Below are 12,303 nucleotides of genomic sequence, written 5' to 3'. Positions count from 1 at the left end.
AGTGTGCTGGTCACTGGGCCACAAGAGATCAAGGAGGGCTCTAGACCCATGTCCTCTTTGAGGTTTCTTATGAGAAGTTTTTCTGGCAGTCTCCTGAGAATGTTAGAGGCTGCCCAGGCAGTAGGAAGTTGGGAGCAAATGAGGCCAGATTTTCCTTCCAGACTTTCAAAGCAGGTTATTAAATTAGGTGTAGTTGGGTGGGTTTTGGGTGGGGTTTTTTTGTCCTTTTTTTTAATGAAACTGAAATGTCACCTGTCATGTTTTAGTGGTAACCAAGTTGTAAAGTCTCTAACTTTGAGAAGCAATAAATCCAAATAGTTGCCTTCTCCAGAAACTCTCTGCCTGGCATAGCTCAGAAGTGCCTTCCATGTGTGCCTTGTTGGGATGAGTAGTTGAGGGGCAACGGTGGTAAAGTACATTGAAAGCTTATGATTTAGAAAGGGATTTAAAAATCACTATACCAGGCTTGAATGAGGAGTTGTTAATTATTTTCCTGTTCCAGCAAGCCCCTAGAGATGGCCTGAAGGGTGGAAGCAATGGGGTTCTTACCCAGCTCAAAATAGTAAGCAAATACGTTTGGGCTGCGGCTCCATGTCAGGCAAAGGGAGAGCTGGAAACCAGGACACCTTGTTTACTCAGGAGAACCTGAGATTAGGTGTCTTGTCCTCTCTTTGTGTGTGAAGCATTGCAGTTCATCCATGGCCCTGATGCAAGAGGCCAGTTGGAATGGAAGGAGGTGTGGCAGGATGGAGCTGCTTGGGATGTCTGGATAATTTCTGCTCGCTGGGTTGCCTTTACACCCGTATTAATTGCCTTCTTTGGCAAAACTTTTGTTGTTAGAAGAGCCTTTTTTAGTAAGATTTTGTCTTGCACACTTTGAGTTTTGGGGCTGTAACAGGACTGCTCTGAAGGTGTCTGTGTCTGGAGAAAGATCTGGGGTTGATGAGTCCAGACCTCTTGTGTTTTAGGTTTTGTTGTTCTTTTTCTTTGAACCTGTTTTGTTTGCATTGGTCTTGGCAGCAGATACAAGAGCAACCTCTTCCTGGTGTGGCCTGACAAATGTGAAAAGTAACTAATGGCTCTGAAGAAGTTGGCTCTTCACTCTCTGTTCAGACCTCACATACGGTGCACAGCTTTCTGTCCTCATACTGAGTACGAGTGTAGCGTTACCTGCACACGGGAGAGTCCCCAGTGTTGTGTTTGTCTCTCCTGTCTGTGCCACTGCTGAATATTCCCAAGAAATTTGAAAAACATTAAAAAATCACTGTTATGGACAGCTCCAAGATTGCTTGTCAGGAAAATACCTTCTTAAACCATGTAGTTAGTGGCTGGTTTATGTCCTGAGGCATGCTGGTTTACAGCTGAACGACAGCTAAGCTGCCTGGTGTGCCTCTTGTTATTGTTTACGGACACGGTTAGTACTCTGAATTGCAGATTCTTCCTTGTTGTGCTTGTGAAATCCACACTCCTGGTTCCTTTTCCCCTTGGCTGTGTCATCACTTTCTGTGATAGTGTTGCAGATCTCCATTTTCCAGCTGCCAGCATGGCCAGAATCCTGGTGCCTCCCTGGATCCCAAAGAAATGCAGCTCTTGTCCCACCTTCCAGCTGTCCCGTGATACTGCTCATGCACTTGTCATTTTGTCCATTCAACTTACCAGCGAGGATGAAAATTTCTCTGACTCCCCCATGAGCTGTAAGGATGAGTGAGGTGTAAAAACCTGATTAAACCAAGTGTTCTCAGCAGACTCATTGGCACTAGACAAATAACAATTTTGTTAAGTCACAGGGATGTTTGGAGTGTCAGAGACACACTGCACGGCACTGCATCTCTTAAATGTGTGTAATGGCAACTGTAACAGACTGGCTATGGCACTGTACAGTGCATTTTTAACAAGTTTAAAGGCAGAGGTACTTTGCAAAGGGAAGTATTGTCAACTAAGACACACTTCATCTCTTGGTTTAAAACTGTGTTCCAAAAGTGTCTCCCTTTGCTTTTAGTCCCAAACTGCTGTAGCACTGCTGGTTAGTAGACAGCTAAATTTTCAACTGATGTAGGTTGGAAATCTCATCAATTGTCTGTTTAGTGAGTAAACTCCAGTCATGAGGTCTGTGGTGACAGGTTGGACTTGATGATCTTTGAGGTCTCTTCCAACCTTAGTGATACTGACTAAACTGGAGTGTCACATGGAGCACAAAAATGGCACAAATACATTAAATTTTTAGTTACTTTAGAAGATGTTTTGATGAGGGTTCCAGGAATTAGATTTCCACCACCACCACCTTTTAAAAAGGGAAAAAAAAAAAAGATAAAAAACCCCAAATCACCTTTCTAAATCCAGTGGCAGGATTTTCTAATACAGGAAGGTAGGCTTCCTGTGAGAAGAGCTGGCCAGCTGACTGATGAATCAGGTCTCCTTGCCCGCGCTCATAGACGAGGCTGAGCTCCACTTCATGCTGCATTCAAGGTGCATGGGATGAGCTGTGAGTGCCCGGCAGCCAGCCCAGCTGCATTGCTTGCATTCACCTTGTTTGTAAGCTCAGCTGGTACAGTTGGTTGGTTGTTTTCCAAACCCAACCAAAACTAATGAAATGGCAGTTACTTAACTGGGGCTGAGAAGCTCCATGGGCCCGTTCTTGGGGACTGTGTTTGTCGAGTGTGTGTTCTGTCTACTTAAGGCTAACTCACATGTTTAGGCAAGATGTGCTGGTTGAAGGTAGATTTCCAATTCAGATTGCAATCTAGCTCTGGATGAGCTCAGTGCAGTCAGAGTAACTTCAGATTTTCAGGGTAAACAAGCACTTAATTGAGCAGAGCCCGTGAGCCCTGAATGTGTCCCCAGTGCTCCTGCTGAAGGAATTGCTTTGTTCTCTTTCTGAGGGGAGAAGCTCTATAGGTTTTTTTGCCTGCCTTCAGCTTTTCCAACAGATGACAAAATCAAAGTTATTCCTCGTTGCTTGTTTCACTTAAACCAAGCAAAGCAGCTTCTGCTGGATTTTGTGCTGAGCTGTTAGGTGAACTACTTTGCCTTGTGTGTCTCTCCTCTCATGATTATCTGTAACTGCACCTTCAGCTCACAAGAGGCATAGCCAAAATCCTCTGAGAGCTGGCACCCTTTGCAGGGTGTGGTGAGGACTGGCTTTTATGTGTGGCGCTAAAGGCCAGGGTGCGACCTCAAAGAAAACCTTCTGATTTGGTTGTAAAATATCTTTTTGGAGGAGGGCAGTGGGTGGAGTGAATTGCTGCATCATGTTCTTGTGTCTGACCTGTTTAATAATGTGATTATTAAGGGTTTTGGTGTTTTTTTTTTAACATGCAAAAAGACCATGGGAGAAAATGTTGCAGGGGTAGAGGCAGACCGATGGAAAAAAAAAGTCCCCACTACAATGGTCAGTCTGAAGTAGAACTTAGATTCAACATGGAAAGCTTGTACTTGAAAGACTCAAAGCTTCCTAGGAAGAGTGGCTCAGGAGGAGATGAAATTGACCTTATGTTTGCATTGAAAGCAGAGTTTTAATGTTTTCTCTTTGCTGATGCAAAATCTCCAAGCACCTCATTGTCATTTATGGGACTGAGTCATCCTTGTGAGCATGTTTTAGGTTTGGTGCATGTCTTTGCTGGGAACGTTTGTTGGAGGTGTAACTCCATTTTAAAATGCTAATGCTGCTGTATGGAAAAAACCAAAAGAGTGGTGTGGCTAAAGGATACATCATCAAAACTCAGTTTTATTACTCTTCAGTTTGTCAGGATGGCTTTGCTACTCTAACACTAAGGTTTGCTAGTGTGGCAGTATTGGCTGAGCTTGTGTAGACTAGCCCTTATGTTTAATCTGGAGCAAAATCATTCATTTGGAAAGACAGCTCCTTTCAAGAAGATGAAGTGTTTTCCTCTTGTCTCCTGCAGTTTGGTCCCTCACACTCTGCTACAGCTGTGTAAGTAGGTCAGCAAGCTGTGCTGCTTGCAGTGCCATGACATGAGAGCAGGTAGAAGTTTTGGGTTGCATCAAACCCCAAGTGTCTGTCTTTTGTTCCCCAGATTTTTCAGTTGTTATTCACTGTAAAGACCATAAGCCTGCTGGAGGTGAATGTGGTCTCCATCATTCTCCTGTACAAAGGCACAATCTTTGCAGACAGATGTTTTTGTTACCTGTTGGGGTACCAATACACCAGCACTCCGAGGATTAAAGCATTCCAGGAGGTACAGTGTTGTTCTCTGCTTAGCTTAATGCCACTGTTGTAGAAACACATCAGTTATCTTTTCAAAACAGTTTACAAATAAGGCAGAGGTTTTGAAGATCAAACTCTCCCCACAGAGTGATGTCTGACTCAGGAAGGCAGTGGCTGAATTCTTTGGTTTGATTCACGTTGCCTTGCTTGGTTGGGTCTTTAACAATTATTATACCCTTGCCTGTAAACTATCAACTGTAAAAGGTAAGAGAAGTTTTCAAACCCATGGAGCCTTTTTCAGTGTGTTTCTCGTGTATCTTGACTGTCCCACAGCAGTGCTCTTGCAGGGGCTTGCCTCTAAGGTTGGAAGTGTGACTGTTTTGCTTTGTCTTCCTTTTAAAATGAGAGGTAAGTTGGAAGATGCCCTTTAATTGTAACAAGAACTGTGGACAGTCCTAGATGTAGCCATTGGATTGGGTTGGGTTTCTCTGTGTTTATTTGAATTATTTAAATCTGCTGTATGCCATGAGATGTGAACTGTAACCCCTAGCAGTTTCAACACTGGTTCTTAAGCCCCTGTTTTCATTGTAACGATTTACCTTGCTTATAGTGTTGTTTACATACACAGGAGAGGTACTGGAAGTTTTTTCCCCCCTCGTTCTGCCTGATGTGGTGTCATCTGAGATGACTCATTAGGATTGTTTTCCTTGAGTGATCTGGATGAGCAGATTCTAAATTTGTCACACAGGCACACAACACCAAAACACAGCATCAACCCAATTGTCCCTGTGCTGCTTACTCAAGGTGTAGTTTGTGCCAAGCAGTTTTCCTGACCAGACAGAAGCGGTTGTAGTCGATGTTAGGCATTTATGGGGCGCTGTTTGTGTTACTGAGAGTCATTCCAACGTAACAGTGATGATATTCTTAATTAAACAAAAATGGAAAAGGTTGTTTTAAGGCATGATAGAGTCAAAATTAAATTACTTAAGAAAATAGGACGAAGTTGCCTTGTTTTGTTTCCCCCAGCTCTCTGTGTGCCTGAGCTGTGCTCCGCTCCCAGCTAATGGCTTTTCTGGTTGGCTGGGGGAGTTTTATTTCCTTCTAGATCTTGAAGTTCTGGTCTTTCATCTGAATTAAGGAAGACTGAGGCAGCCTTTTCTGCTGTGGTTTGGCAGCTTAGAGTGCTTTTAAAGTAATTAGAAATGTTATTGGGAGTAGGAAGCTCTCACATGCATGTGCTAGAAGGAGCTGTGCTGCAGCTGGGAAAATCTCTGCACCTTGGATTGCTGTTGCCACTTCCAGCTTTTTGCCACACAAATCACAGGCTGACTAAACCACTAAATCAGGAGGAGCACGGTGGAAAGCAAGCATCCTTCTTCCTTCAGTACTGACAGACTGCAGACTGGAACCTTGTTTTGTAAAATGACAGAGCAGGGTTAGATGTTTCATGTGTGATGTCCACTCTTTCTGAGCTGGGAACTAATGTGTTTTGAAACTTCCTTGGTTTGTTGCATGTGTTGTGATAAGGATGCCCGGAGCTGGGTTTGCCAGCGAGGTGTGGGTGCAGGTAACAGCTGATTCTGGGTGATGCAAGAGGAGGCACCGCTCCTTGCTCTCCACTTACATACCTCCTACTTCTTTCTCCTCCTTCAGCTTTCTTTCCACATTACACTCACAGTTTTCTGTCTTAAAATTTCCATCCCCAAAACTGTTTATAACATGTCCTTGGATAGCTCTTTTCCTCCTTTCTTCCCAACAGCCGATAGCTGTCCTGTGGTACTTGATGTGAGTGACAAGGAATACCTCCAGCTGCCATTTGGGAGTGTTTCTCCTGTTACAGCTCAGAAGTCTTGGTACCAAAATAAATAATTCAGTAGTTTATTAAGTAATGAATTAAGTTTTTGTGACAGGTGGATAATTGCTACTTCTCAGGACAGGTGATAGGAGCAAAGCTTAGTCTGAACTGGGATGCAGTTGCATAAGGCGAATGTCCGCCTACATGCAGGCACCTCTAACTTCGAAATCAATTGATTTGTTCTCAAGGTTATTGTTCTGCTTCAAATTTGTGTTTTGGGCTTGCACCAGTGGCTGGTTTCTTTCCTTTCAGGTTAAAAACTGTTGATGCCTGAAATTAGAGCGTGCCAGTAATTAGAGCATCTAGCTTGATAAGACCCAAACCCTCTGAACAACACTTGTTACCAGGAGGAGCCAGTGTAAAGTCCACGCAATGAGGTGATTTAGCTTGGGTGTGTACAGGTGATGCTAAGATGAAAGTTAGTGATAAATAGCTCTAGTTCTTTCCCTAAATCTCCCCATTAGTGCTGGCATGCAACATGTTCATTATGTGCCTTACACCTGTTTTAAGCCATGCAATGTGTTGACCTACCTAGGTTGTGTGTGCGGTGTGTTTGACCATACCAGCTACTCACAGAGATGCAAGTACCTTCTGACTGTCTCTTTTCTGTTGAAGGAAGCCAGACTACAAGCCTCAAAACATTTTATGTTAATTTAAAACACACTTTCATTCCAGAAAACAAAGTACAGCTCTCATTACAAACCCCAACTCCTCCAACTTGAATGTAGCAGCATAATGAAAATTGGAGGTAGTTTGGATGGTGGTAAAGAAGCTTTGGCACTGTGTTAGAGCGGAGAACACGTGCTGCTCTCTGTGTGTATGTGCTTTCATTCATCTGGAGCTTGTAGACATGGAAAATAAGCATTCCAAATGGGCAAGGGTGGCAGGAGTTGAGCTATATGTTGGAGTAGGAGTTTCCAGCTGGCAGGTTGCAAATCAAGGCCTGCTGTTGCGGCACACGCATTGGTACCGAGTTGAGCACTCTGGGCTTTGGTTTTCTCATCTCCTTCCAACTGTTGGGAAAGAAACAATTTCCTAATACATCTTATATTGTTATTATTTGTATAATAACTTGGGGTAGGTGCTATGCACACATACAGGGTGAAGCAGCTTGGCTTCAGACCTTGTACACGTCAAGGCAGTGTTATCTCCCAGGGTGTTCTGCTCTCTGACAGCACAGGAAAGTAATAGGAAAACAAGGCCACAAATACTGTTAACTTCAGGGCTAAAATTACCATCTTGATTCCCACTTAAAAATAGCTCCTTACAGACTAGGACTGGATTTGATGTGAGCTATATCTTATTTTGTGAGAAACTAATATATTCTGAGGTGAGTGAAGCAGAATCTGCCCTTAGCCAAGTCCTATTTATGTATTTACTTAAGATGAGTGTGGCTAGCAGAGGACTCTGACAAACTGGACACTTCAGCTTTGCAAAGCCACAGCTTTTCATGTTAGGACATGAACTCTAAGAATATACTAGAATATAAAAATCTTACTAAGACTTTCATTTTAATGTGCTGTGAAGTAGTTCTCCATATATACACAGAGGTGGTGACACACATTTTCTGGCCTTTATGTAATGCATTCTTTGCCACCTAAAAAGTGGGGGGGAAAAACTGTTCAAACTGATCTTTTATTGGCTTTCATGGCTGTTTTCACAAGACAGGAGGACACTGCTGCCTTTTGAACACTTAAGAGGTGTCTTTCCTGGAGAAAGAGCTGATACATGAGGGAAAGCAAAGCTGTCTGCTGAATAATTGTTATTATTATTATTATTATTATCATCTCCTCATCTGCTCCCCCCAGTCCCTCTCCATTCTGTTCAGAGGCATATCAAACTGTTCCTGGTATTTTTAAAGACATTGCTCATAAGTGAAGCGTCCACTGATGCAGATGAATATTTAAAGCTTGACTGAGCAACCCATGAGCTGTTTCCTTCAGCTGTGAGCACACAGCCAGGCATAGCGTCAGGCTGATAACATCATAAACTACACAGAATGGTAATGCAGTCCAAATATTTGTGCTGCCAGTGTATAATCAAATCACATCTGCTCACTGTAATTATTTCTTTTCTTGTTACAGTGGTGTGTTTTTTTTCTTTTGTTTTGGGTTTATTTGCCACCTTTATCAAAGCAAATCCATGTGGTTCATCTGTCAGCAGAGCTGCTGTTCTGTTTGAAGCTTTGATGGAAGTTTTTGAAAGCTTGTGAGGAGTGAGCTGGGGGCAAAAAATTACTTTGGCTCTTTGATGCCAAGGGCAGTTTGCAAGACTAAGGTATTTGTTCAGTTTGGAATTGTGATGAATGATATTAGCCACCATACATACATTACATGCATACATAACCACCATACATTCAGGTTGGACTTGATGATCTTTGAGGTCTCTTCCAACCTTGGTGATACTGTAATATTGTAATCTTTTTTTCATTCTAATTCCAGAGACAATTTCCACATCATACTGTAAGGTTTTAACATCTCTGTTATAGCTGAAGTGACCCACAGCTACTATTTGTTTCTTCAAAGAAATGAGAGCAAGAAATGTCCAGGTGGTGAGTTTTTTGTTTTTCTCTCTTCTTTTCTCCTCTTTTAGAACAAAACTGAATTATAATCCTCCAAAGGATGATGGCTCAACATACAAGATTGAACTTGAAGGGATATCTGTCGATATCATGAAAGAGATCCTAGATTACATCTTCAGTGGGCAGGTATGATATTGAAAAAAACCCCAACAACTAGATGGAAATTGATGTGCTTGGCAAATAGTCTGAGTTTTAACACTGCTGACCTGAAAGATAAACCTGTCAGGGTTTAAAGCTTTGTGATAAAATGTCTGCAAAGCGATGTGTCACGCTGGGGCTGTGCATGTGAAGCAGAGTCAGTAGGCTCTGCTCTTCTCATGCTGTGGGGGAGGACTCAAAAGAGTCAGTGTCAAATGCTTCTATTAACATTTGTGGCTAGCTTCAGTAACCTGCTTTAAAACATGCGGTCTTGGACAGCTGTAAAGGGAACTGGTTTGATAGCAGTAGAGGGTGAGAACCCATCCCTGGACATCACGGTATAGCAGGCATCCCTCCTTACCCAGCCTCACGCCCACCTTCCCAGCTTGTTGCTGACAGCGTGCCCCTCAGGTCTTTGTGTGGGTAGCCTTAGCAGGAATTAAAAGTCTCTGTGTCTGGTTTATTCAGAATCAGACTGAGATTGCTGAATGAGTTTTACTTTCAGCAGAAAAAGAAGAGGCAGAGCTGGCTTGAGATTCTCTTCTGAGCATGCATTTAGAAAAAGTTATTTGTCACAGCAAAATTTGGTTTGGATTCCCTGACAAGATGAGCAGTTTTATGGTTGCCTCAGATGCAAAATTCTGCTTGACACCTGTCAAGCAGATGCCTTTCCATCCCTGTGCTAACTTATAAACATGTAGTACTCATATTGTTGCTTGGTACCTTTTAGACTGGCATTGATGCTCCGTTTTTCAGCTACTGAGAGTGTAATGAACGCAGACATGTCATGAAACGAATGAGTGGTAGTAGCCATAACTTCTAAATTGATTCTTGCAGATCAGGCTAAATGAAGAAACTATCCAAGATGTGGTACAGGCAGCTGATCTCCTGCTGCTAACAGACTTAAAAACTCTCTGCTGTGAGTTTTTAGAAGGTTGCATAGCTGCTGAGAACTGTATTGGTATTCGGGACTTTGCACTGCACTATTGTTTGCATCATGTTCACTACCTTGCCTCAGAGTATCTGGAAACTCACTTTCGAGATGTCAGCAGCACAGAGGAATTCTTGGAGCTGACTCCTCAAAAACTGAAAGAAGTGCTGTCGATGGAAAAGCTCAATGTTGGAAACGAAAGATACGTCTTTGAGGCGGTGATTAGGTGGATTTCTCACGATCCAGAATCGAGAAAGGTCAGGACCTCCACATGCTTATACTTTCAATGGGAGCCAAAGCAGTGTTTGTTCTAATCGGTGGGAGCTTAAAATAGTTACATTTCTTTCAGGGGTGATCTTTGTTTCATAGAATTAGTTGAATTTTGCCTGAAATGCAGGCAGCTGGATTGCAGTAAAAGGGTGAAAGCTATGTTGATATATCATAGAATCCTAGAATGGCTTAGGTTGGAAGGGACCTTAGAGATCATCTACTCCAACCTCCTGCCATGGGCAGGGATGCCCATCAACTAGACTCATCTGCTCAAGGCCTCATCCAGCCAGGCCTTAAACACCCTCAGTGAGGAGGCATCCACAGCCTCCCTGGGCAACCTATTCCAGAGTCTCACCACCCTTGTACTGAAGAACTTCTTCCTAAGATCCAGTCTGAACCTACTTTCCCTGAGCTCATCTACTCTCTTGGTTATTTAATAGGCATTAAGGAAAGAATGTGCCTTTTTGGCATTTCATGATGCAGTCTTGTTGGAAACAATTAGCACCTCTAGTGAGACTCTGAAGACTTGATGCATTTGCTCAGGAACATTGTGCTGTAGATTTTGTTACAGCAGCCCAATAGCAACAATACTCTCTTGTTATGTGTTTGATAAATGTGGAAGCATCTGTTTGTACACGTGCCCTAGAGCTGTTGTGTCAGTTTGGGAGATGTGCTGGCATTTCTCTCTCTGTAGGTTCACATGAAGGATGTCATGTCAGCAGTGTGGGTGTCGGGCTTAGACGCGGGGTATTTACGTGAGCAGATGATGAGCGAACCGCTGGTACGGGAGATTGTCAAGGAATGCAACAATATTCCCCTCACACCACCCCAGCAGGGAGAGGCAATGCTGGCCTCCTTCAAGCCCCGGGGCTACTCAGAGTGTATAGTGACTGTTGGTGGAGAAGAACGAGTGTAAGTATGAAGTGACATCACAGGTGATTGCGGCGGGTAAAACACAGGTCTTGAAGCATTCCTGGCACGCCTGAAAGCGCAGCCTGGAGAGAATGTGTGCACCCAGTGGGCTTGTTACTCTGTCATTTGAGTTTGTTTTTCAGTTGGTCAGACACACCTGAAATACCTGTGTGAGTGATCCAGCAATAAATAGTTATTCTGTGACAATTTTGACTTGTAGTAGATAGAGGGTAGGACGTGTTGTTTGTCCAGTAAGTGTTGGCTGGTTGGTTTGCCTTTGTTTTTTCCAATCTTTACTCCAAGCAAGCTCAGAACATTAGAGAAACAGTTTTCTAATGATCTGAAAATCATCTGTAATTAGTCATAAAAATAATAATAAAAACCCCAAACCCCTCTTCTGTTTGTAGTAGCTCTAATTCCAAAAAAAACCCAAAAGATCATTATTGGTGCATCTAAAATCCAGGGGGGAAATTCCTGTTGCACACAATAATCTCTCTCAGTTTTTGAGGACTCCCTGCAGCAGAGGTTGGGGGGTGTCCTAGTTAAATTAGTTTAACACTTAGATGTTTCCTCTTTATAGAAGTGAATGAAATACTCAGATAACATTTATCAAATCAGTTTGTGGATTGCTTTACTCAAACATTACTAATGCTCCCTGCCAGTTGTTTTTGAGTGGTTCAAAGTTCCTTCTTAAAAAACCACTACAGACACACTCAGCACAAACGGAGTGCGCCTGCTTTTTATTGGCTCCGGCCTGTGCACAACTCAATCCATGCACATTTGGTTTGGGGGTCTTCTCCTGACCAGGGAAATAGCAGGCTTTGTGAATATGTATGAAAACCTGCAGAAGGAAGCTTTGGGCACAGGTTGTTAACAGTGAACTCGTAAAACTCTTGTCTTGTCTTTCTGTTTTTGTTTGTTCCTTCCCCACCCTGTGTTCAGATCACGGAAACCAACCTCAGTGATGCGGTGTATGTGTCCTCTTTATGATCCCAATAGACAGCTCTGGATTGAACTTGCTCCTATGAGTATTCCAAGGATCAATCATGGAGTATTGTCAGCAGGTAAAGGGGAACTTTGTATTTGTAAAGGCAATATTGTGGAAACTTACCAGTGCCTCAAAAATCTGAGCTACAGCTTACAATCATTTTTTGGGTTTCTCTTTTTCCTCTGAGATTGACTGCACTGGGGTTATTTCTTGCTTCCCCTTTGTCTGCCCAAAACAGTACTTGATTCTGTGAAAATCCCTGTCATCTGAGTGTCTTAAAGTCACTATTCCTGCAACTTTTTGTGGGAATCTGCTACATCTGTCTCTCCAGGAGCATTTTGTGTTCTAAGTAAATTCTGGTTGCTGCATCACTGAATATGTGGAAGAGTATCTGCAGGGGTAGAATTGATTCCAGATGTAAAAATGTGCTTTACACTTCTCCAGCTCAGAGTTGGACCTGTGG

General features: G+C 42.9%; 1 protein-coding gene across 1 annotated transcript in view; it reads left to right on the top strand.

Annotated features, from left to right (window-relative positions):
• Window positions 1-12,303, top strand: part of GAN (gigaxonin) — a 42,763-nt gene that overhangs the window by 5,372 nt on the left and 25,088 nt on the right. The window contains exons 2-5 of the mRNA XM_068150878.1: window positions 8,613-8,727; window positions 9,577-9,927; window positions 10,635-10,852; window positions 11,795-11,916. Of these exons, the coding sequence (XP_068006979.1) occupies window positions 8,613-8,727; window positions 9,577-9,927; window positions 10,635-10,852; window positions 11,795-11,916 (806 nt within the window). The remainder of the gene's footprint in view (window positions 1-8,612; window positions 8,728-9,576; window positions 9,928-10,634; window positions 10,853-11,794; window positions 11,917-12,303) is intronic.

This window comes from Melanerpes formicivorus, unplaced genomic scaffold (assembly GCF_026170545.1).
Source record: "Melanerpes formicivorus ecotype bairdi unplaced genomic scaffold, bMelFor1.0.p_v2 SCAF_20, whole genome shotgun sequence".
NCBI classification, from domain to species: Eukaryota; Metazoa; Chordata; class Aves; order Piciformes; family Picidae; genus Melanerpes; species Melanerpes formicivorus.
The sequence above is the reverse complement of the archived record's forward strand: the minus strand, read 5'-3'. Positions and strand labels throughout refer to the sequence as shown.